This window comes from Sciurus vulgaris (assembly GCF_902686455.1).
Source record: "Sciurus vulgaris genome assembly, chromosome: 2".
NCBI classification, from domain to species: Eukaryota; Metazoa; Chordata; class Mammalia; order Rodentia; family Sciuridae; genus Sciurus; species Sciurus vulgaris.
In genome coordinates, this window is record NC_136462.1 from 118,757,896 (window position 1) to 118,781,884 (window position 23,989).

Genomic DNA, 23,989 nt, shown 5'->3' on the forward strand with positions numbered 1-23,989 from the left:
AGTAGCGGGTGGACTTTTCTATGCGGAGCTGAGAATCGAACCCAGTGCCTCACACATGCTAGGCAACTGCTCTACCACTGAGCCACAACCCCAACACCCCCAGCATTATTTATGTACAGAAGCTGCATTGGGACTTTAGATGACCAGACAGGGTTGGGAAGTACCGTTAACTAGAGCTCCGTGATAGGTGGAACTGTGACAAACTGGACAATTATGGACTCAAGAGGTCTTATTTTTAAACATTGCTGGTCTGCAAGCCCCTTTCCCCACCCATTTGGCTCATGGAGTTTCAAGAGAGGGAAGGCACAGGCCAACCTCAACCCCATTCTCAACCTTACCTACCCACCTTAATCCTGCTGTATCATGGGGAAGAGCCATTCACAATATTCTGGACCTGGGGGCAAATCTGCTTCTTAAAGCTGGGACTCATTCTACAGTTCCCTTAAGAGGATTCTACTACAGGAAGACCAAAATGGAAGGCTGATGAGGACAAGGGCTTCTACACTCTAGGATTATCGACGGGTGTAGTCTCAGGAGGGGATTTTTGTTCCTGCCTTCCCATCTTTGGCCCAAATAAGGCATTACCCAGTGGTTGGAAGTTTTAGACACAACCAGCCCAGTCCCCTGATACAAGGTAGTCAGCTACTACCTCCCTAGCACCTCTGCACTTTGCAGATGGGCAAGACTATAGTACCTCACAGGGCATGGGGCTGTTGCCATTTCCATCTGCTCAGGCAGGGTTCAGATTCCCTCCACCCACAACCGAGCGAAGAAAGAAGAAACAGGTGCTTCAGCCGTTGTTTATTGACATACAGGTAGGCTCTATAGCAACAGGCCTGGAGGTGGCTGCAGTGTGGGGAAAATGGAAGGTAGAGGGTGGAGTGTTTGTCTGCAGCGTCAGCTGAGTGGAGTGCAGGAGAAGAGCGCAGTGCACAAGGTGGAATGGGGAGGCTGAGGCAGTTGGGGAAACAAGTAAGGGTCAGGGCCAGTCTGCCTACACTGGAACCACTGACCTACACTCTAAGCCCCTACTCCTGCTGGTTGTCTCCTGACCCCAAGCCAAGGCTGGGAGTTCTCTGGGCATCCACTTTCTACAGGAACTAAACAAAGTACACAAAGGTGGAGTTGTCACCTTCTTTTAATAGCTCTGGGGGCCTCCAGTCTTGCATTCCTCTTTTGCCCCTTCTTAGGTGGGGTCACATGATGCAGCCAGGCTCTGGGCTATTCCACCCCAGCAGAGTCTAAAAACAGCCATGTTTCACAGAGGTATTAATCTTCCCTGGTGTCCCAGCCCGCCAGTGCCACACTACAGCCCAGAGTGAGCTCTACAAGCATTGCTGGCCTAATGGATGGGGTGGGGAAAGGGATAGGACAGGGGCAGAGGGGATCCATGGATCATCATGGCACAGGCACTACACGCATGGTGTTGGTGAAACCAGAGCCAGGGCGCCATCCAGTCAGGACAATGACCACATCTCCCTTCTTGAAGAAGCCTCGAGCCTTGCCTGAAAAAAAGAGATTGGTGAATAAATACAAGCCAGGCAGGTACAAACCTGGGGTAAATGCCCAAATTGAGCAGCAGCAAGGAGCCCAACATGGTGGCACACGCCTGTAATCCCAGTAACTCAGGAGGCTGAGGCAGGAGGATCATGAGTTCAAAGCCAGTCTCAGTAACTTAGCAAGGCCCTGTCTCTAAATAAAATATATAATGGACTAGGGATGTGGGTCAGTGGTTAAGAACCTCTAGGTGCCAAAAAACCACTCTGGTGCCAAAAAAACAAACAAATAAAAACACCCTAGGTTCAATCCCCAACACCTCCCTTACCCCACCCCCAAAAAAAGAAAAAAGAAAAAAGGAAAAAAAAAAAAGCAACAGCAGCTTTGCAGGACAAGCTGATCATTACTCCCTCATACCACAAGGTGGTGCCAGCCTCACAGCCCTGGGAAAGGGGACCATGGTAAGATATGGTCTGATGGCAGAGCTGGCATGAAACTTTGGACATCATTCAGTTTATACTCTAGAGGGTGGAGACTTGCCCAAGGTCAGAGCTAACTGCTTCATCTCACCCCATGACATCCTAGCTTATATAGGGACAAAGGCCACATCAGCACATGATCTGTGTGTGCCACTCCCATACAGTAGCTCTAATCAATTTTATATAAAGAAAACCTCGGGGCTGGGGAGATAGTTCAGTCTGTAGACTGCTTGCCTTATAAGCACAAGGCCCTGGGTTCGATCCCCAGCACCAAAAAAAAAAAAAAAAAAAAAAAAAAAAGAAAACCTCCATAATAAGCAGATGCCAAAGAAAAGACAATGCATTTTACTTTGTACCCCAAAGTGGGAGACTGAAGAGAGGGACTAAGCTGCTCAGCCCTACAACTCAAAGACCTCTCTTCCCTTACATTCTCTTCAGATAATGAGAGAGGATTGTGAGAAAACATTTTCAGTGAGATGAAGAGCAGTGAACTGGGCCTCTTGTTGAAAAACCAGAGCTCAAGAACTCCATCCCCTCTAGACAATAGCCCTTGCTCCCAGCTACGCACCAACATTCATGGCCAAGTTCACTCGCAGGTCCACATCCTCAGCCCAGGCATCCTGGACTGGGTCCTTACACACCACAGGGAAGATGCCACGGTACAGATGGGCCTGGCGAGCTGTCTGGTGATTGCGTGTCACAGCAATGATGGGAGCACGTGGGCGGTATCTGGCCACCTGGTGAGCAGACCTGAGATTCAATGGGAACAGGAAGAGACCATTAAACGTGTCTCAGGAGCATCTCAGGAAGCACGACATGGCCTTTGGCAGTAGCTCACTCTCTAATCCAACTCATTTTGCCAGGTTGAAAGAGCTGGGCCCCCTAAGCAGGGAGCTGCCTCCCAAGGCTGGGAAGCTCCTCATCTTGTACCTCCCCAGAACACTATACTGCCATTTGCCCTCTATTCCATCCCCTCCCATTGGCTGATCATCCTGACCCTGGAGTCTCACTCTTACCCATTTACCCCACATGGCCCATAGTTGGCAGAATCCCTAAACTCTTCCATTTGGCACAGAAAGGCAGCCCTGGCCCAACCTCACTAGCACCCATTGCTCTTGCTGCCAGCAACAACTACAAGCCAAGCAGCATGTGAAGAGCACCTGATTCTTGATAGCTGCAAAGAACAATAGTGACAAGCCGCTGGGAATCAACATGAGGCTTCTCAACTGTTATATGCCCCAACACACACACACACGATTCCCAGGTCCCCCAAACTGTCCCAGCAACTGGGCTTCAGAGCCCCAAGGTCAAACCTGAGTCAAAAGAAATCTTAGAATTTCTATGATTATACAACTCTGGGTGCTACACAAGAGGCAAAAACAGAATGGTGGTGTGGAAGCATTCTGCCTATCCCGGGGCCTCTGGAAGGGAGGGGATGCCTCTGAAATTCTCTGCCAACAGCTTCCCTGAACACTGATACTATACACTTAGAGCTGCAGATGTGTCTCAGAAATTGGGGAAAGAACTGGTCCCTGGCAGGCAAGCTCTGAGGACACACAACAGGTGTCAGGGAAATTTAGCCTGATCAGCAGAGAACACCCTGCTTTGAGCTTGGCTTCCATACACAGCCTTCAGGGAGAAGCAGCTGCTTAAGTCCAGACCAGCTGAGTGAAATCTCAGAAGACTAGAGGTAAAAATAGCCAAATAGCAAGGGTTGGCCCTTTCCACAAAGGTCAACCCTAATGGTTATTTAGCGAAGAGCATGAGGCTTCTGCAGAGGAAATCCACACAGACTGTGTCCTGGTGCTTTGGGGAGTCCACCTGCCACTCCTCAGGGAGTGCATGGGCATTGCAGGTCTCTCCTCTCTACCTTGTCCTCTAGAAAACCCTTGCCACCCTGTTGTCAAGGTCAAGTAGCACACTCCGCAGACTAGAAGAGTGAGGAATGGTAAGTCAATGTCCCAGCTAGGAAGAAACCTCAAATCAAATGCCAACCACAGGCCAGGTATACCTTAGCCACAAAGAATACCAGCAAGACGGCATAGCAACCTTTTCTAGACTGGACAGACTTGTCTTTGGGGTTCGGACAAATAGGAACCAATGCACCAAATAGGACACAGTGAACAGCATTAATTTTCCAAACTATTTTTAAATACACCAACTTTTGCAGGGAGGGTACTGGGAATTGAACTCAGGGACCCTTTACCATTGAGCTATACCCCCATTTTTTTCTTTTTAATTTGAAACAGGGTCTTGCTAAATTATTTATTACTTCACTAAATTGCTGAGATTATTGGCATGTACCATTTAAAAGCTAGAAGACCAGCTTTTAAATATTAAATAACCATTTGCAGTTGGTATTTAGAGCCTATCCATCATTATGCAATCAGTAACAGTTCACCATGAGGCCTTAAATTTGCTTTGGATCCAAATGATTTAACACATTTGCTGTCTATAGTCCTCCAGGCACAAGAAAGGAACCCCACCCATGCTGGGATCCTGACCTGAGGGAGCTAGGGAGCTGGGGAGCTTCTTCCCTACAGGAAAGGTGGCAGCCAGGAGGGTCTTACCTTGGCTCAGTACCATTTGAGCACTGTTCAATGCACTGCTCCCAGGACCCCCAAGGAGAGGTACCACAGAGCAGGGTATCCTCAGTTGAGCCACTGCTGCCTCCTACCTGCCAGACTTGGTGAGGACGATAATGGCCCCACTGCAGCACTTGAAGGAGGCCTCCACAGCACCCACGGCGGCAGCTTCTGTGGGGTCGCTGGTAATGGGCGCCAGGCGGCGGAGCTCCTCAAATAATTGCAAGTGGTAGATGGCAGCCTCTGCCTCGCGGGCAATCTAGGGGAGTAATATCCGTCCAGAGGGACGAAGGGGACAGAGCTTTGTCACAAAGGGAAAGGTTGGGAAAGAGTTACAGACAGCTGATAAAGAACATGTCCCTGGGCACAAAGGCCAAGAGGAGCACAGTCACTGGAGGTTTAGAGCTGGGCAAGAGCAAAACTCCACAGGAAGCAGTCCTTCACCAGGTGCCTGTGACTTTCATGTCCACTGAGACAAGGGACCCTTTTGTCCTGTCCTATCATGACCTCCCTGGCTGCCTTCCTGCAGATGAGAAGAGGCTGTATGTCTGGGCCAGGTGCAGGGCTGGCCTGGCTGCCTTCTGGAGCAGCTGGTTATCCTACAGTGGTACCTGCCCTTAGGGCCCTACCTGCCAGACTCCGTCAGAACTATCAAAGCTGCTGCTAAACACTTATAAGAAGCCTCCACGCTGCCCATGGCCATGGCCTCCATAGGGTCTGTGGAATGAAAAGAGGCTCGCACAAGTTCTTCAAACAGCTGGCGGTGGAACATGGCTGCCTCAGCCTCCCGAGCTATCTGTAAGGTTTAGGAGAGGGAAGGGAAAGGAAGAGGGATAAAGAAAGGAAAAAAAAAAAAAAAAAAAAAAAAAAGAGAGAGAGAGAGAGAGACAACACATGGAAAGACAGAACAGGGAATTAATAAGAGAGGAAGGTAAGATAACCTTAGGTTAAATCTATCCTTCAGGCAGACACAGAGGTAGAGTGGTGGAAGTCCACATGCTCCAGGAGGTATAGAGAATTTTGGGCTTCAACTGATGTTTCTTCCCCTCTAATACAGGGGAAACTGGGACTTTCATCCTGGAAGGATTTTTTTGTTTTTGGTTGGAGCCATAACAATATGGTAGGTAGGCTCTAGCAGCCTGGCACAAAGACATGCATAGGCTGAGCTCACACTACTCCCTGGCAGAGGACTTGACCATGCTGCCTCATGACACAGCTTACAACAAGGAACAGGCCTCTGTCTTCACATGGCTGTCTGGATAAGGGAGGGCTGCCTTTCCAGTTTGTGAGCACACATGGATGAAGTGCTTTCTTAGCTTCAGGCACGGGGTGCTCTAGGCATTTCCCATGGCCTGTCATGGAAACAAACTGAGCAGCGCTGCAAAGCTGGGGTCAATACAAAGCCAAAGCTATGCAGCTGAATTCTCTATGCAGAATAGGAAACTGGTTAACTTGTGAGGGGCACTTTGAACAGCCATGTGAAGAGATGGAGGCCTGTGAAAGCGTGCAGACATGTTTAACAAGACATTTGATTAAAATCTAATGATTAAAATGGTCAGGAGAAAGCCAAAAAGTTATTCACAGACTGCCTGCTCAGGTAAGACTAAGAAAGAACTAAAGCTTTAGAGGATTATAATGCCAATACCAGTACCTTAGTGAATGGTAGATAGGAGTAACACCATCTTATTAATTTGGCAGTATTAACAGATGCGTGCCAGGATATACTAGGTTAAAAGTATTCTGTAAGAATGGAATGCATGCAGCCCAAAGGACAGCAGACATGAACAGGAAACAGGGTCATACCTGGTACTGCCTAGCTCTTAATTATGGATCATGAACTGCATCAGTTAAGACACAGGAGAAAGTCATGAATTGTTAAGGGGAGAAGCTGTGGTCAGTGTTAACTGATGACAAAGGAAAAGCCTCCACCACCTAGAGGGGCAGCTACTACCTGGCCCAGACCCCATAACTTATCTTCTGAGCAGTGCCATGCAATCCAAACCTTGCAGTTCTAAGGTATCTGTCCATACATAGAAAGACCAGGGCATGGAAGAAAGGACATGGAATCAGAACCCAGAGATGAATCTTAGTCTGACTACAGACCCCAAGACAAGACCTGTCCTCATGTGCTGTTAAGAGCACAATGCTGCAGGAGAGAAGGCTGGTTTTGGAGTCAGCAGACCTGGGCTCAATCCCAGGCTCTATATTCATGTAACTCACAACTATAAATGGAAGTAATGGGAAATATGAAGATTATGCGGACACAGGGATTTACATGGTATTTAATTATAATAGCAGGGAATATTTAATGTTAAGGCTATAATAAATATTTCAGCTAATCCATTTTAGGACAGGGTCTTGAAAGATTAAGTGACTTGTCCAGTCTATCTGGTTTCATAGTTCAAAGCCTCCAACCTCTGAGGTCAGAAAGTCACACAACTAAGCAAGGCAATTATGGAGGAGGGACATGTAGAGAGACTCAAGAAGATGACTGCTCCAGAGGCGACAGTTTGAGGTGCATTGTCACCTGGGATGGACTTGCAAGCACCTATCTGCCACAGGGCAGCTTTGAGGATGTGCCAAGAGTATTGAACCATTGGAACAGCAATCATATCACACAAATGATCATATCACACAAATGGGGTGATATATTGCCCAGGGCCAGGATACAGAAACATCCCTGGAGAAGGGAATGGGGTCTCTACCCATTTCAATATGGGGAAATTTACCAGAAAGTTGACAATAGCCTCAAGGGCTGAAACCCTGGGTAGGAACTTGGTTCACCACCAGAAGCTGCTTGAGCCCAGTAACAGGATACATAGAACATAAAGGAGGTTGGTTACTTTGTTTTTTCAGTTATTTTAAATTGGGGACCTGATGGAACTGGGATCACAAAAGGGCTAAAGGGCAAGGTTCCTTTGTTGGCTAGAAAGGGTATAGAAAGAAAAAGATACAGGGCAAGTTCACTGAGGTTATGTTATAGAGACTGATCTAGAACTAGAAACTAATTCATAGCACTTATCAGGCACAAGCAGCCCTGAGAACTAATCCCTGAGTTAACTCTTCAGAAGGTTCTAGGGAGGGAACAGGCAGGACAGAGGAACTGGAACTCTATCTCTGAAAAGCAGAGAGGCTGAAGGACATAACCAAAATCTTGAAGAAATCTTGAAGAACTCATTCTCAGGGAGAAAGAACACCTATATCCCTCTAGCTGTTCTCAGTCCAGAGCCCACCGGCTCAGTGCCCTTCTACCCAACTCTATTTGTAGTCCTTCCACCAGTTACTTGACGCCACTTTTTGGTCTAGCACATCAAGGTACGTCCGTCCCATGCTGCAGGCACCATGCAAGGCCAGCTCAGGCAGCTCAGTGTGGGCAACATCTGCCAGTGCAGGCCCACAGGTGGGGAATCAAATCAGAAGGCAATCATAAGGACAGCTGGGAGCACAAGCCCATGGCCTTTTTCAGAACAGGTCACGCCCTCTGGACTGTCCAGAGTTTAGAAGTACAAGACAACCTTTGACTACATCAGTACCCCAGGACTCAAGTCAACGAAAGGAGTCACAGAAGTGAACTGTGTGATGTCTGATGGAGGATGCCTCCAGAGCAGAAGGAAATGATAGGGTGTGTGAAGGGAAGACAAAACAAACAAAAAACCCGAGGCACCCTGCACCCCCCACCCCCTCACTCTTATTGCAGTGACTTGGAGGACCATGGACAACCCTGGTTAAGAGGATGCAGAAGCCTAACAAGCTCTGTGCTAGAGCTTGCCTCCATCCCAGCCAGAAGCCCAGGGCACAGGACAGGCCCTAAGAACTCACCAGGTGCTGCATGCGAACAGCCTCCAGAGGGTAGTCCCCTTTGGCTGTTTCTCCAGACAGCATGATGCAGTCAGCTCCATCCAGGACTGCATTGGCCACATCACTGCCCTCAGCCCGGGTGGGACGGGGCTTCTTGATCATGCTCTCCAGCATCTGGGAAAGGACAGAGCACTGGTGAGACTCGGCCTGCACCACCTTCAGAGACAAATAACTGTAAGCTGATCCCTGGGACATAGTGTGTAAATGCACTATGGGGTAGGGATATGAGTGTGTATATGTTAAGTGCCACAGGGTGCATGGGAAGAGACTGGCTAGGCCCTACAGCTTTCCCATCCAAGCATGTGAAAGTGCACAGAACATGGGGAGGGGGACGTGCCTGTGTAGCGCAGATGACAGGCTTCCCAGCTCGGTTGCACCGCCCAATCATCATCTTTTGAGCGAGGAAGACCTTCTCTGCAGGAATCTCAATGCCTAGATCACCACGAGCCACCATAATCCCATCACTGGCCTCTAGGATCTCATCAAACCTGAGGGGGAAATAGGGAAGAGACAAAGAGGTTATGCTGAGCATGGGCCACAAGTACAACTATTGACCAGAAGATTTCCTGGGATTCCCTGACAGATATTCATGAACAATGTCATCATTAGGTGCGTGGAGTTGGCAAAACATTCCTGCAACCTGAGCCACACAGGATGGGCCAACAATTCTTCCGGGCTTCTTCAACACCAGAATGGATACTTCACTGAGGGGAAGAAAAGGGAAGGTCTCCTCCAAAGTCCCATGGGCTCCTTTTCCCTCTCCATCTGCCTCTTAAAAGGCTCCTCTTAGGGTATATCCCTATAATATCCACTCTCTGATCAGCACTTCCAAGGAAGAAGTAAACCCAAGGTCTGCTGATTACTTCTGACACAAAAGTGCATGGCCTCATTTAGTCAAGGACATCTGAGGACTGCTCCTTATGGCATTACCTTCTAATATGGTTTTGCCTGATATGGAGCCAAAGTCACCTAGCACCCATGGCTTATCAGAATGGCAAAGAGAATTCCAAACTGCCTGGTACAAAGAATACCTATACAAAGGTAAGGACAGAAAGGTCACAACAGTGGGCTTAGAAGTTCCTCCTCCCACCCTCCCCAAACACACTCCTAACCACATGAGTAGGTCTCCATTTTTAGCAGTGCCAAGTCGTGTTTCTAGCAGGAATCCAAAGGGGAACAGATGTTACTAAGCTGGTCATATTCATCTGACACTGTGAGCACTGGGAAGATGGTTTAAGCTGAGCTAGAGCAATGTGAACCTGGAGAGGACCCATGTTTCCCTAATAGGAGCTGAACAAACCATACCAGAGCTAGCCTGATCACTGGGCATGCTGTTTTCTAGGTGAAATCCAGAAGGCCCTAACCTTCCACATTACTCACAGTGAGGGTCAAAAGGAGCCCTATTCTAAGTACCTGCTGTCTCCCTAATCTAGCAAACACTGGTAGTGCTCTTGCTCAGAAGTAGAGCATGAAGGCCCTGGTCCTGGTGACCTAGTGTACTCAACTGCTTGTCCCCGGGCCCATGGAACAATGTCAAGCTTCCAGCATCTCAATCACCTGAGAAACCATGAGAAACTTTTTTTTTTTTTTTTTTTTTTTTTAATACCAATATATTCTATTCCCTAAGACACTTTGATTCAGTGAGTCTGGACCAATCTTGGGAGACTGCATTCTGACAGGCAAGTGGCCAAGTTTGGTAATCAGGTAGTCACAGGATACATCTTGCCCTTCAGATTATTGCTGAGGTGGAACTGAAGTGGGGAAGATGGGGACTTACCTCCGAACTCCTTCATGATTCTCAATTTTGCTGATAATCTTGATGTTCTTTCCTTTCTCTCCCAGGATCTTCCTAACTTCATGGACATCAGATGCCTTGCGAATGAAAGATGCAAACACCATATCTACATCCTGCTCAACCCCAAACTTCAGATCCTGGATGTCCTTTTCTGACACAGCAGGCAGGTCCACAGCAGCCCCGGGAAGGTTCACACCCTTCTTGCTGCCTAAGGAGCCACCATTTTCTACCTCTGTCACCAGGAAGTCAGCACCTGTGCAAAACAGATTAGGGAGGAGAGGCAGAGCAATGAGGGCACACCTTAGCTGGGCAAGTAGCAAGCAGCGAGGTTTTCTCTCTGGTTCTGTGACCTACAAAGTGGCACATGGAGGGCACTAAAGCCATAACCAGAGTTCAAACCCCAAGTCCACTAACTATGTGACCTTGGACAGGTCAATAAGCTTCTGTGTGTCTCAGTTTCCTCACCTCTAAGGACAATAATACCTACTCATGAAATTATTTTAAAATTTAAATATATTACCAAATAATGTTTAAATTTTAGCTATCATTCCCAAGCACACACCATCCTATACACACCATATTGAAGGAAGCAAGCAAGCAGATACTAAATAAGTATCAAGGATGTATAAAAAATAAAGCTTATGTTCCAGGAGTACAATTAGGTACAGCTGAGTGGTTTCTGAGGATAAATGGATTATGGAAGGCATTTCTGAGAAGGTATTGATTTAATCTTGCTTCCTTTCTTGTGTCAAGGATGTTTTTTAGATCTGACCCCCACACATACCTTTCTCCTTCACCTGCAGAGAAATAAGTCCATCATCCACATAGATCTTGCTACCCACTTCCACCACTTTGCAAATGTTCTTGTAGTCCAGCCACAGGATGTTCTCGTCACACTTCTCCATGTAGGCGTTATCCAGAGTGATCTTAAGAGTGGCTCCTTTCTTCAGCTCCACCTCTGCAGTGCCACTCTGTGGAACAGAGGGAATATAAGAGTCCAGACTAGAGATGACCAGTAACCCAACCACCTGACAAGGAAAGGAAAAATTCTTTCCCCCAAGGAACAATGTTCAGATCCCAGATCAAATAAGAAAACTTTTTCTTTTGTGAATAAAAGCTCCTATTCCCTAGCTTTATATATTTCAAGGGAATATCCAGGGAAAGAACTATGTTCAGTTATGCTACTCAATGATGAGGGGGAGAAAGATACGAAGAAATTGCTCCCCAAAGTGAGAGACTTGGGAGTGGCTTTGAGAGTGAAAACCAGTTCGTTTGTGGTACCATTTTCAAGCAAACTAGATCAAATTAACATTTTTTTTTTCATAGTGATGAAAGTAAGACCTTCATTTGTAGCCCTCAAACTCTAAAACAGGGCATCCAGGCAGCAAGAGAATATCAAGGAGGAATCACTGGGGCTACTTTCCTCCCAAGATACTCACGCCCTTGATGAGCCCAGTTCGGATCTCAGGTCCTTTAGTGTCCAGAGCCACAGCAACTGGCCGATAGAGAATGGGGTCAGAAGCAAAGCTTTCCGTGGCTGCACGCACATTCTTGATGGTCTCTGCATGGTACTGAGGGAAAGGAGGAAGGTTAATGTCCTCCTATGCCTGGATCCAATACCCATTCCTGCTCCAGAGCTGAAACTGCTCACCTAGAAAAGCCTGTGGGAATTCTAGACCTCTACCACCAGGCTCTAACCTTACTACTGTTCATGCACTGGGCATCCCTCTATACACTCCCTTTAACCTCCTCAGCTTTAAACCAAGCCAGCACAGCACCAGCTTACTCTAAGCACAACATTCATAATATTGTCACCAAAACCCATTAAAGCCTGGGTGTGAATATGTCTCACCCTTTGACTGTTCTCTTGTCCCTAGGACTCACTGAGCACCCCAAGCAAATAAAGCAGAAAACTGGGGCAAAGAACTCAGGACTTGTGTTTGGATAAGACTTCCCTGGCTATTAGCATCAGGTTCTGTGCTTTTTCTCTATTGATCCCAACTACAATTCAAACTGAAAGTTGTTGACTTAAGCTCAAAGTGGCCCAAGCTAAATAATTCATTACTAAGGTCACATGGACCTGGTTACATAATCACTTTCTAGAGTTCTAATTAGGGAGGAATAGGGAAAGGTGGTCAGATGCTTTTTTCTGAAGGAATTTCCCTTAGTTATTCACTTTCAATAAATCCTGGCTTGAATCTTCCCTTAAAGCCCTTTCCCACTACTGTTAAGATTAAAGAAAGACTCAACCAAGATAAGATGTCAAAAGAGCTCTTAGAACTACAATCCTTGGGATGTTGCTGATAATAGGGGTACTTCACTGAGCACGTTATGGTCCTTGTCCTTTAATCACACCTCATTCACGAGGGCAGCAACTGCAAGTAGGCTTGCTTGCTATTTGCAGGTGGTTGGTGCAGAGTTGAAGCCATAACCTAATCTCCAAGGGCCATGCTGTGTCTGAAACCCTCAGTTTGGAATTTACATACTCTAATGAAGGACCACTGGTGTGTTTTGTTTTGAAGAGGTTCTTAAAGTAAGTTATGAATATTTATTTCTATTGCAAGCCAATAAAATACAAGATAGAATATAGAACAGAGAAATAGAATTTTTTTTTATTAAAGGATAGGTACTGGGGGCTTAGGGTGTAGCTCAGTGTTAGCACACTTGCCTAGAATGTAAAAAGGTCCTGGTTTGACCCCAACATCACAGAAATAAAGGAATGGGTGCTGAATATTGTTAAATGCCTTTTTCTTTTTCCATATAGGTTAAACCCAGGGTTACCACTGAGCCACATCCCAGTCCTTTTTCTTATTTTTTATTTTGAGACAAGGTCTCAGTAAGTTGCTGAGGCTGGCCTAAAACTTGCAATCCTCCTGCCTCAGCCTCCCAGACTGCTGAGATTACAAGTATGTGCCATTGCACCTGGTGTCAAATGCCTTTTCCTCAGAGTTGATATGAGCAAAAGATGGTCATCATTTAATAAATGTTCGCTATTATCATCACTATACATTATAATGACCACTCTTATTTAAACCCAATGTGGAACTCTATGCTCTTACAATAAAATTTTCTTGATCATGGGTTGTGAAAATTCTTTTAACACACGGGATTTTTAACGGGATTTGAATTTCTAAATTTTAGTCACGCTTTGTGCATCTTTCTAAGTAAGACTGGTTGGTCCAAAGTACTAACCTGGTTAGTCTGGTTTTGATACTGTCCCTGTCTCCTGCCTGACCTTAGTATCAGGGTGAACTGATTTCAAAAGAACATGATGGGGAGTTTTCTGTGCTTCTATTAACCTCTGGAACAGCACAATGAAGGATTAAACTATCCCTTGAAGGATACAAAATTCAGCCATTAAAATCATTCGGCTTTGAGCTAAGGGTGGAACTGAGTGGTAGAGCACTTGCCTAGCATGTATAAAGCACTGGGTTTGCTCTTCAATGCTTCAAAAAAAGAAAAAAAAAAAAAAATCACTTGGCCCTTAACATTTGTAAGGAAGCTAAATGTCAGTCACTATTCCAACTTAAGGAGACTCATATTCTCTATCTTTTTGAATATTTATATTTTCTTGGAAAATAGTCACCTATATTTATAGAAATCAAGTTAAAACTCTTTCTTGACCTTAAAAATTCCTTCTAATGTACATGAACTATTCCCTTTTCTGTGCTGGAGATCAATATAGGGCCTCACATGTCAGGTAAGAACTCCACCACTGAGGCATATTTCCAGTCCAGCATAGGCTTTCCAGAGGTCTGTTTATCCATTTCCCCACACAGCATCAACTTTTAATCTGACAAATTTATTTTCTTTTGTATTAGGCTATGCCTTTATAAGATCAATTCCGTCTTGTTGCCCTTCTTCGGTTATTTTTCCTAATGTTTTAAGATAAATATTTCATTTACCTTAAGATTTCTACTTTCTAGAATAAGTGCAATTATAAGTTTAAGTTTTCTTGACTACACTTTAGATTTTGTTCCTAGTTTTCATTAAAGAATTATGTCAGACAATGTGTGTATATATATAATTTCTATTTTATAAAACCTGGTTTTATAAAACTTAAATACTTTTTGGTGACTTTTTTGTAACTGAGTCTTAAATAAATATGCATTTTTGATCTGGGGATGTAAAATAGTATATTATATTAATGATTAGATTATTAGGGATCATTTAAATCACCCATATGGTTATCTTTGGTACATTTCTGGGAGGTGCACTGTGTCAGCCACTGTGGACAGCTATGGTTTGGCTGGCATGTTATCAAATGGCAAAGAGCCAGCCATCAAGTGCTGTCCTTGTAGAAGGCTCTAAATTTAGGTTGTTTAAAAGTCAGTATTTTCCGGCCAACATGGCATTATGGAAGCGTATGTTCAGCAAGTACACATCTTGCCCCTGTGAACTGCCAAAAGTGGGGGCTAGAGACACTGCCAAAGCTGCCAGAAGATAAGTAGACACAAGAAGTCACTCTGTCAGAGCAAGACAGAGAAAGCAATTTCAAAGTTCTCTGAAGAGTACTCAAACTCATCAAGCAGCAGAAAAATATGTCCCAGTTCCTAGTTGAAGGTGCGTATGAAATAAGTCCTGAAATGCAGACAAACTAAAAATGCTTACATGTCACTACACAATACTGGAAAGTTTCAGATCTGTTTCCAAAACCCCAATCTCAGGGAAAAACCTCAACTTCATCTAAAATCTAAAATTAAAAGTAAAAGGACTTAAAAAAAAAATTCTAATCTTAGATTAAGAGTTAAAGTACAGATAATTTCCAAATACCTCTTTTCTAGTTTAAAGACATTAAAATCCAAGCCACACCCTGTCCTGCAGATGAAGCAGATACCACTTGCCATTGCCATTTCAGAGCTGGGTGGTATTATTTTACTGGATGGAAAGAGCCATAAAGTCTCATCAAAGGTCAACTCTCAAAATCTATTTCTGTTCCTTCCTCTGCACAGAGGAGACAGTGGCAGACTCCAGCAGTGGGGATCAATGGTGAGCAGATCTTTACTGTTGCCCCCCACTCCTTTATTTTTGCACCGAGGATAGAACCCAGGGGCACTTAACCACTGATCCATATCCTCAGCTCCTTACACGTTTTTCTTTAATATTTGGGTATCAGGGATTGAACTCAGGGGCACTGGACCACTGAGCCACATCCCCAGCCCTATTTTGTTATTTATTTAGAGACAGGGTCTCACTGAGATGCTTGGCACCTCTCCTACTGCTGAGGCTGACTTTTCCAATCTCCTATCTCGGCCTCCTGAGCCACTGGGAGCTGCTGGAATTACAGGCAAGCACCACCGTGCCCACCCAGCTTATTTCTGAGAGAGTCTCACCGGTTTCTTAGGGCCTTGCTAAGCTGCTGAAGCTGGCCTGAACTCGCTATCCTTTTGCCCAAGTCACTGTGATTACAGGCTTATGCCACCATGCCCAGTCACTGTTGCCTTTTGCATTATCTTTAAGCTAAGGTACCACTTGTAGTAAATTTCTCATGATTTGCTGAAAGTCCTCTCCTTTTGAAAAATTACAGAATGTCAAGAGTAGTGTTATGCTTAGCTTGCCTAGGTGACTGCTGGACTAAGTCAGGCCCCCATGACATTTGGGGGCCATCCTCCTGCCGCGCCATAGGCTGTTTATGGAACATGGGTTAGGGAGTCTATGAAGAGTCTCATGTTCCCAGAAAGGAGGAATTCACTTCTTGGATTGCTGTTCTTGAGGATTTATTTTTAGTCCAAACTAAATACCAACTTCCAAAGGCCAGAGGGCAACCCCTTACCACTTGACCTCACAGGGTAGCATTTTCTTTACTCTGAATGGAAGTAGAGTAGTCAAGACAGGGGACAGTTTCCCTCTTTTATCACTGGTCCATCAATGCCAGTAGTTGATCCTATGGTCTATGGGAAATCCTCATGGTTAAGTCTAAAGGTTTTTTAAAGGCACAATCCCTCAGGGAGCAGCCCATCCCACCACACCCTTCCCCCCACCCCCACTGCTCACAATGTGTTTCTTCCAAACTTGAGAACAGAGCCCTCCCAACAGCTGCCACCTGGTCCTGGGTAAAGTCCCAGGTCAAATACATTCCCACCAGGCTCTTGAGGAGTACCCACTGATTACTTTAATACTCCAGAACCCCTGGGAAAGGGTAGCTGGATATACAGTGCTAGTGGAGTACGGTAGCACAACCAAACAGTGTCAGTGCTTGAGAGTTTGCTCCTAACTTGCAACAGTGGAAAAACACTTCTGAACTGCCTGGTTATCCTGGGTCTCAATGAGGCCAGAATTAACCTGTTAGAGGATCCTCTGGTTCAACACAACAATAAGAGCCTTGCAAAAATCCTGAGGCAGGAGTATGGAGTGCTCAGCACAGGAGAGGAGATTCATTCCAGCAGCACCCTTCCATGCCTTCCTTTGTGAGTGCTACTGGTAGCCCAAGTGCATGGGAGAATTACGGTCAGTGACAACGCAGGTCTTCTCTGCTTAAGGAGACTTGGCCAGTGGAGGTGGAAGGCAGGAAGGAGGAGAGTAGGGAAGACAATGTCTCATTCATAGTAAAACTCAGACTCATACATGCCTGGCCCACTGTAGCTAAACAAATGTGGCATTCCCTCCCTGCTTCCTACAAGCTGTCCCGGAACCACACTATCCAGCTGAGCCTCACCTCATGAGTCCCGTGAGAGAAGTTCAGACGAGCCACATTCATTCCAGACTTAATCATCTCCTTCAACATCTCCACTGATCGGGAAGCTGGGCCTATCAGAAAAAAATTTAAAGTCACAGTAGGAAAAACAATATTCAAGTAGGAAAATACAGTAAGTTTGCTTAAGTTTTAAAAAGTCTTGATCTTTTATTTGTCTTTTTTTTTTTTTTCCCTAAATGTTTCCTTCCCCAGACAGCACAAAAGTCTTTCAAAAGTACAAAAAAGACTACTACTGTGCTAGCCTACTTTCTTGACTTTGGAGGACACTCCTCCCATTTCCTTCAGATTCTGCAGGCTCCTAGCTAATAAGAAAAACCTAGGGAAGACTTGGCCAGCCTCTCTTTGTCCTGAAGCTCAGTCAGACGTCCAACCACAGTATGATGGTGGCACAGAGCATGTCAAAATGATGTTCCCAGGTCTCTGAGATGTTCCTATAAAGATTGGCTAAGAAAGGACACCCTTGGGCTGGGGTTGTAGCTCAGTGGTACAGCGCTTGCCTAACACATGTGAAGCCCTGAGTTCAATCCTCAGCACCACATAAAAATAAAATAATGGTATCATGTAAAAAAGTTATAAAAGAAAGGATACCCCTCTACATTTTGCCTATAGCAGAAAATATAAAGGATACCAATTCTTTATTGCAGCTTCTTTTGACCCCAGATCCCATAAGAATCTGTATAGAAGGCTGGAGTTGTAGCTCAGTGGTTGAGTGTTTGCCTAGCGTTTGTGAGGCACTGGGTTCAACTCTCAGCATGTCTTATAAATAAAAAAATAAATCAATAAAATAAAGGCCCATCAACAACTAAAAAAATTGGAGGGGAAAAAAAAAACTGTCATATCTTACTGAGCACCTACTTGCTACGACATTGATTTAGTCTTTTCAGGAGAGAACTAGCCACTGTCACATAAAGCCTGTGTTTTGGGGAGAGGCAAGTCCACGTACCAATGGTACAAATGATGCCCGTGTTCCGGGCGGTGATGGGCGGAGAGTCAATGTCCAGGCGGCACATGTGCTCCAGGAACGTGTCAGCCATGGCTGCGTGCAGCTGCTGAGTCTGAATGAAGGCAGTCCCGGCTTCACTATGGGGCTTCGGCATGGCTTCTGAGGTCCTGGGTCCAAGAGAATTAAATAGAGAGCAATTAGATTGAGAAGTGGTTAATACGCCACTTGGCACAGGAGGCTGTCTCCTGCTTACACATTAACTCAATAAGCACGCTCTGTGCACAAGCCACAACGAGGTCAGACAAGCTCTGGTTATATGGGCATTTTTTTTCAAACTGGGCAAAGGGTTCCCACAACTGTGAGAATCTTAATGAACAAATTCAAATCTCCTACCAAATCTATGTCCTTCCCAAGGACTCAGAGTAAGCAAGTCTCTTTTATACTTGGCTTATATCTACTTTTGACAGCTCTCCCACCAACCCTATAAAACCATTTTACACATACTGAAGAAGCTTCCACAAAAGGAAGTAGTAACCAATCTTCCAGTGATACAAATAACTTGTTTGTACTTCATACCTTAGTTCCTTAGTAAGTCTAGATCTTTGTATGACAAGCTGTCTCCATGCTACAAACATCTGTTTTGGTGTGGAGCACCCACATGGCCTCTTTACAGTCCTCACCCAAACCCAGGTGACTCCCTGGTTGTGGAAACAACCACTGCCCAGTAAGTCTTAGTTCCAGAATCCTAGCGGCTTTCACTATTCCAGAGCACCACCTAAGTTTATTCTTCAACTCCTACAAGAGAATAGGTAACAAAATATAATCCATCAATAGGAAGCAAAGTTCTATGTGACATTATTTTGTTTTATTCTTCATGTCTCCATTTTACAGATGAAGAAACAAGGCTCAGAGAGATTGGATGCCTCATCTAGGTCATACAACTGGCAGGCGGCCTACTAAGATTTCAAATCCAGGACCCAGAGTTTCAGAGTTGTCTGACTTAAGGGGTCCTACTGTCTCAGAAACACTGTCTGTCTGTCTCTCATACATACACACAACTCTGAATGCAAAATCTTTCAATCCAGGATTCTAAAGAAACACACACAGACACACCCCACCCTAAGTTTTGGTGAGAGAAGTTTAAGACATGCAAAGCAATTTACACACAATCAAGGATAATCACAATGGTACTGGTACAGTTTTAAAGTCACTACAAGCTGGGCGCAGTGGTGCATGCCTGTTATCCCAATGGCTTAGGAGGCTGAGGCAGGAGGACTGCAAGTTTGAGGTCAGTCTCAATAATTTAGCAAGACCCTGTCTCAAAAATAAAAAAGGGCTGGGGATGTGGCTCAGTGGTTAAGTGCCCCTGATAAAGTGGTTAAGTCCCTGGTACCAAAAAATTAAGAAATAGAAAAAGTCACTACAACTGGGTTGGAGGCATAGCTAAGTGGCAGAGCACTTGGCCTGGCACGTGTGAGGCCCTGGGTTCAATCCCTAGTAACACACACACAAAGTAATGTCGAATTATTATAACTACATTAACAAAGCAGTTCTAATACAAGGAAATTATGTTTTCCCAACTAATTTTTAATGTTCCACCTTAGGTATTTCTAAGTCTGACAAGTGCGCTACCTCTCAACAACAGGACCATCTGTTCCAGGTAATTAACCAGCCCAGGTCACAATTCCTACAATTGCCCTGACCTTTGTTTTACTTTATTACTGACCTACAACTAAACTCACTGAGCCAGTGAGTTAGCTGATTAGAGTCCGAAGAATTCTGAAGCTTCCAGTGTTTGGTTAGCTGATTAGAGAACAAAGACCCAGGAAAAGCTTTTGGGCAGCATTTGAAGAACTATCAGGGAAGGATGTGAACCAGAAACCGGACATCCTTCTCATCAAAGTCCTCAGACCAAGGGCTATTCCTTCTAAAAAAGGCTCTGGCCCAAGCTTAGCCCTGCTCCACCGCTCCCCAAATCTCAGGTCCTCAAATTAAGGACCCTTACTCCATCCCTGACTTTGCACCTTTTCTGGGTGGCTCCAGAACAGCATGCATCTAAATCGCCTATGCCATCTCCAAGGAGCTTTGTAGACCGTAAACAAATAGTCTACTGGCTATGGAAAACAGATGGCTACAAGCCCTTAACGACAGAACTGAATTTTAAATTTTACCTTTTTTTGGTGTGGTACTGGGGACTGAACCCAGTGGCACTCTACCACTGAGCTACCTCTACACTTCTTTTTTCTATTTTGAGACAGTTTCACCAAATTTCTGAGGTTTATCCTTCTGCCTCAGTCTCCCGAGTGGCTGGGATTACAGGTGTGAGTCACTATGCTCAGTTCAGAATTGAAGACTCTTAAAGGGAGACTAAGATACTGGCCAACTATTCCTGGTGGCAAATATACTGTTGATTTCAAGTAAGTACTAGGTACCAAAATGAAAGTCAGTCCTCTCCTCCAGGACTAACTGGTTTTGTCTCTTCCAGCACCTAGTACTTAAGAGGCAGTTCAGCGTCTGCTAAATGACCTTCTGTCTAATTTAAGTCTGAGGAACTCCTTTACCTACACTCATGGTTGAGGCATGGCTCAAAAACCCTCAGGGCTCCCAGTTGGGCGTAGGAAAGTCTGGCTGTTAAGGAACGTTACTGAGTTGGCACATTAGGCCAACCAGAACACAAAGGCTTTGCTGTGTCCTCCACCAGAGAATGTCTTGCAGTCAAGACAGTACTGTGAAGAACACAAGATCTGGACGAGTGTGACAGAGTCACTAATTCCATTCTTCTGAAAAACCATCAACTGGCTCTTCTCAAGACCTGAGAACTTGGGTCTTCCTTCAAAGATTAGCTTGGGGCCACTGCATTATCAGGTCATACCTCTGGTTCCCTGGGCTTGGGTTTCCGGTGATATAATGCTCTTTTTTTGGCTCAGCACCTTGGCCGCTTCTTGGCCCCACTTGCATACATCGCTCAGAGCTGAATAAGGTTTGCCCTGGAGAACTGTACAAGGATTAAGGTAAAAGCTGAGTGTAACTAAAGCTCTTAGTAGTAAAGGAAAAGTTACCTTAATAATCAGGTGTCTGAGTAGAAGCTGCTCCTAAAGGTTTAACTATGATACAGAGAAAACTACAGAAGCATCCCAAGAAAATACCAAGAAACTGTTAAAAGAAAATTCGCAAGTTAAAAGTGGGCTCTCACTGGTTCCCCTGTGGTGCTATACTCCCAACACCCAAAGATTGCCTTCCCCTGAAGTCTCTTTAGCCTGTGATTTACTAACACCCCACTATTCTATGGAGGAACTTGGTCCCCCAGTTTGGGAAAGGAATACCAAGTTAAACATGCATGAAAGGTCTAGAAGACATACATACCAAAATTTTTAACAGTATACTATCCAAGTGGCAGAACTACAGCAAATTTTTTTCTTTTTCTTATTAATAAAATTTCTAACATGAAATATTTTTAAAAAAGAAAAATTACAAGTATGCTTTTTTTGAAAATTTACAGGTACAAGCATCCTGTAAACTGTTGGAATTGAATGAAATATAAAGTGCCAGGTATTAACTGCTGCTCTACCCTTCAAAAACACTCTGCTTAAATGTGACAGAGGCAAGATGATGTGCCTTGGGTCCTAGACCACGATGCATTGCAAACCACTTTCAATGACTTAGGAAGGTCAACCCTGATCCACAGGGTGGGGTGGGGTGGGGTTTAATAAGTCCAAAAGACAATTCCATGCCAAAAGTCTGTTAGTTCCATGCCCAAATCCAGCAAATTTCTTTTCCTGTTTAGTTACTCCCAAGCTTCACAGTAAAGCCTTTGTGACAAGGATGTTCTGGTACAGCAAGGTTGTCTCCAGGACCAGGAAATGCCATCAACAACTACATATTGGCCTCAAACAGACCCTATTTCACCACCTCAAATTTAAATCTGAAGTCTACAGGCTCTACTTTTTTGCTATTTAGTACAAAAATGACAAACGAAAATGTGTTTGGAATTTCAGTGGATTTACACACCAGTAGTCAAGAAGAGCTTGCTTGAGGCCCTCCTCCAAAAATTCTTATGCTCCCCAACACAAGCTGCCCATCCCTTCCACTTCTCACCTAAAGTTGTCCATAAAACATCTTCTGGGATCTCCCCTGGGCCCAGAAAGCAGCCTGACTTCTTAGGGTGTACTTCTGGGAAATGTTTCCCTTCTGCGTGCCAGCTGCCTGGACAGTGCCTGCCAGGACATGTGGCCCCACCCATGCCAGCCTGACTCACTACTGCATCCTCCTCCTTAGGAGGCACAGACATGCAGAGCCAACCTCCAGTCAGGAGTGAAAGCCTGGCGTGTCCACTGATAGCAGCAAACACCATGCCCAGGTACAGGAGAAGCCTTACTCTTGAGCCTGAGCCCCTGTAGTAGGATCTTCCGCAGAGCCATTTCTCCTCTGTGAGAAACAAGACATAATCCTTAGACTGGGCTGACAGGTGGCAGCAGGCACAGCACGCTCAACCTCAGGTGCCCAATTCTACCCTTTCCCATCTCATTTCATCTCATCTCAGTTGGGTCCCGGCACTTTATTTAGTTTCCTTTGTGCCAGACACAATTCTTTGACCATTCCTCAAAAACCAGAGGAGGGTGGAATCATATAAAAAATATCAAACGCTCTGCTTCTTAGAGCCAGCACTATTGTCAGTTCATGCTGGGAAAGATTCATGCTTCACTCCACCAATTCTATATTTCACAAAGGTCCAAATCATTCTGCCCTAATAAACTAACTTGGCCTGTGAGTATGCATCTGTTTCAGCCAATTTTTAATCAGCAGGGTTCTCTGTACCAATTATGCTTCGATACCAACCTCATCATACAGACTAAACCAATAATGATGGCACTTCATGCCCACTTTCTTCCTCAAATATTGCTGGGAGGTCCAAGAGTGAGTTCCTTGTTCTGATATCCATTTGCTCCTCACAGTTTCCAAGCTAATATGAAGGGCATTTAATTCTGAACTCTTCAGAACTCCAGCATCCATCAGAAAGGTCTGTACCACAATATGCTGGCATTCAGGTCAGTCTCTCTAGCAGCTCTTTCTCAAAAGGAAAAGGGAAGAAGAGCTTCCAAGACTGGCCCTATGTGGACTACAGAAACACAAATTGAGGGAGAAGCTAGTCATGGGAACCTAGTAAGGTCTGGAGCAAAACGTGTTCATCCTAAACACAAGAATAACGGCAGCAGCGCATTTGTGTATGGGGGTGGGGTACAGACAATAAAATCTTCTTTAGCTAAGAGATCTGAGTCTGAAGTCTATGCTTTACCTCAAGCAGGTCCTGTAACAGAAGGCAATGTCCAGTGTTACCAGGCTAAACAAAAAATAAGCCCATCTGTAGAGTCAAGAAAAATTCTCTTGTTGGGTGGGGGGACACAATGTGCTTTTGTTCTTCTGAGCTAGAACTAAGTGACATGAACCTTAACAGCATAAGGCCCTATTTCGAACTGCAGTGTGGAATAGGGTAAAAAAAAAAAAAAAAAAAACTCATGTTAAGTGAAAGACCTCTCAGTTTTCAGGCAGAAGTCCTGAGTTACAGAACCCTTGATGCCCTCAGATGCTAAGGATTTCCTGGTTTGTATCCCAGATGCTCAGAGCACAGAATCAGTTTCAGTCTCAAGGAGGCAATGTGGGAGAAGCTTTTGCTGTGTTGGCACATGGTGCCTTCTCAGTAAGCTTAAGCAATGGGGTAGTGCTTCTGGGCAAGATTTCCAAACTCTGGAAGCTGCCAGGACACTGGGTCCTCGATTTAGGGACCTCTAAAGTCAGGCACAACCAGGATGGGTAATGACCTGAGTAAACTGAGGTTCAGCTTTTAAAGGGGATTCCCTGTACCACAGTTGGGGTTGGGTACAGGACTAGGGAGGAAAAGCAGTGATAGCTATCCAAGAGCACTGACATAGTACCAGAGTCTCCCTATAGTAGCTTTCATAGGTTTGCATGTATTGTTTTACTTTTGAATTTTTAAATTAATTTTTTGAATTAGAAGAGAAAAACCCCTAACATCTGTATTTCTACCACCCAGAACTGACCATTAACAGAGAATTATACTTTATAAAAATAAAAATAATTTTATACAATTCATCCCCCCCCCCCCAACCCGTTTCCTTCAAC

The 23,989-nt window shown here is 45.0% G+C and overlaps 1 protein-coding gene and 1 long non-coding RNA gene across 4 annotated transcripts in view; one reads left to right on the forward strand and one right to left on the reverse strand.

Annotated features, from left to right (window-relative positions):
- Window positions 1-786: 786 nt before the first annotated feature.
- PKM (pyruvate kinase M1/2) overlaps window positions 787-23,989 on the reverse strand; it is a 28,283-nt gene continuing 5,080 nt past the window's right edge. Inside the window, exons 1-11 of one of the 3 annotated variants that reach the window (XM_079122752.1) lie at window positions 20,724-20,831; window positions 17,852-18,018; window positions 16,870-16,961; window positions 11,654-11,785; window positions 10,999-11,185; window positions 10,197-10,467; window positions 8,757-8,907; window positions 8,381-8,533; window positions 5,191-5,357; window positions 2,545-2,726; window positions 787-1,505 (exon numbers count right to left, since the gene is read on the reverse strand). In XM_079122752.1, coding sequence (XP_078978878.1) covers window positions 1,399-1,505; window positions 2,545-2,726; window positions 5,191-5,357; window positions 8,381-8,533; window positions 8,757-8,907; window positions 10,197-10,467; window positions 10,999-11,185; window positions 11,654-11,785; window positions 16,870-16,961; window positions 17,852-18,018; window positions 20,724-20,809 — 1,695 coding nt within the window. In that variant the 5' untranslated portion in view covers window positions 20,810-20,831 and the 3' untranslated portion in view covers window positions 787-1,398. Of the gene's footprint in view, window positions 1,506-2,544; window positions 2,727-4,653; window positions 4,821-5,190; window positions 5,358-8,380; window positions 8,534-8,756; window positions 8,908-10,196; window positions 10,468-10,998; window positions 11,186-11,653; window positions 11,786-16,869; window positions 16,962-17,851; window positions 18,019-20,723; window positions 20,832-23,989 lie in introns of those variants that run through there. The other 2 variants (XM_079122751.1, XM_079122753.1) reach the window with 2 other exon arrangements.
- LOC306650830 lies at window positions 11,793-15,113 on the forward strand. The gene is made up of 2 exons (XR_013761044.1): window positions 11,793-13,880; window positions 13,957-15,113. It is a non-coding gene; the product is annotated as an uncharacterized lncRNA (long non-coding RNA).